The 466-nt window shown below is 59.9% G+C and overlaps 1 protein-coding gene across 1 annotated transcript in view; it reads left to right on the forward strand.

The window, feature by feature from the left end:
• The window catches only part of ETH_00041475 (uncharacterized protein), a gene marked incomplete at both ends in the record, with an annotated part of 1,878 nt that overhangs the window by 1,356 nt on the left and 56 nt on the right, over positions 1-466 (forward strand). The window contains one exon of the mRNA XM_013375677.1: positions 41-463. Within this exon, the coding sequence (XP_013231131.1) occupies positions 41-463 (423 nt within the window). The remainder of the gene's footprint in view (positions 1-40; positions 464-466) is intronic.

Consider the following 466-nt stretch of genomic DNA (forward strand, 5'->3'; position numbering starts at 1 on the left):
GCAGCAGGCTGCTCTCCAGTGATGACATTGTGGTCCCAAGGCAAACTAGCTGCAGCAAATTTAGCAGCAGCAAACTTAGCAGCGGCGAACTCAGCAGCAGCAGCAGCAGCAGCAGCAGCAGCTCCTCGGAGGCCACAGCCCCAGGCGCACACTTGCCTGACAGACAATAACGCAGAAGGCCCCCAGAAGAAGCGGAGAATTTCTGCTGCTGCTGCTCTTGAAAAGCGCTGCAGCAGCCTCTCGGAGACTAGCCCTGTGGGACTCTTAGCTGCCCCGCAGCAGCAGCAGCAGCAGCAGCAGCCGCTTCATCAGCAGCTGCTGCTCTCGACTATAGCGCCTGGAACTGCAGCGTCTGCAGTTTTGGATACACCGCAAAACTTTCTAATGCACCAGCAGCAGCAGCAGCAGCAGCTCCAGCCGCAGCAGCAGCAGCGGCAGCAGCAACAAGAGCCGCAGCTGCCGCGGG

Source organism: Eimeria tenella, genomic scaffold (genome assembly GCF_000499545.2).
Source record: "Eimeria tenella Houghton genomic scaffold, Eth_scaff2969, whole genome shotgun sequence".
Lineage (NCBI taxonomy): Eukaryota > Apicomplexa > Conoidasida > Eucoccidiorida > Eimeriidae > Eimeria > Eimeria tenella.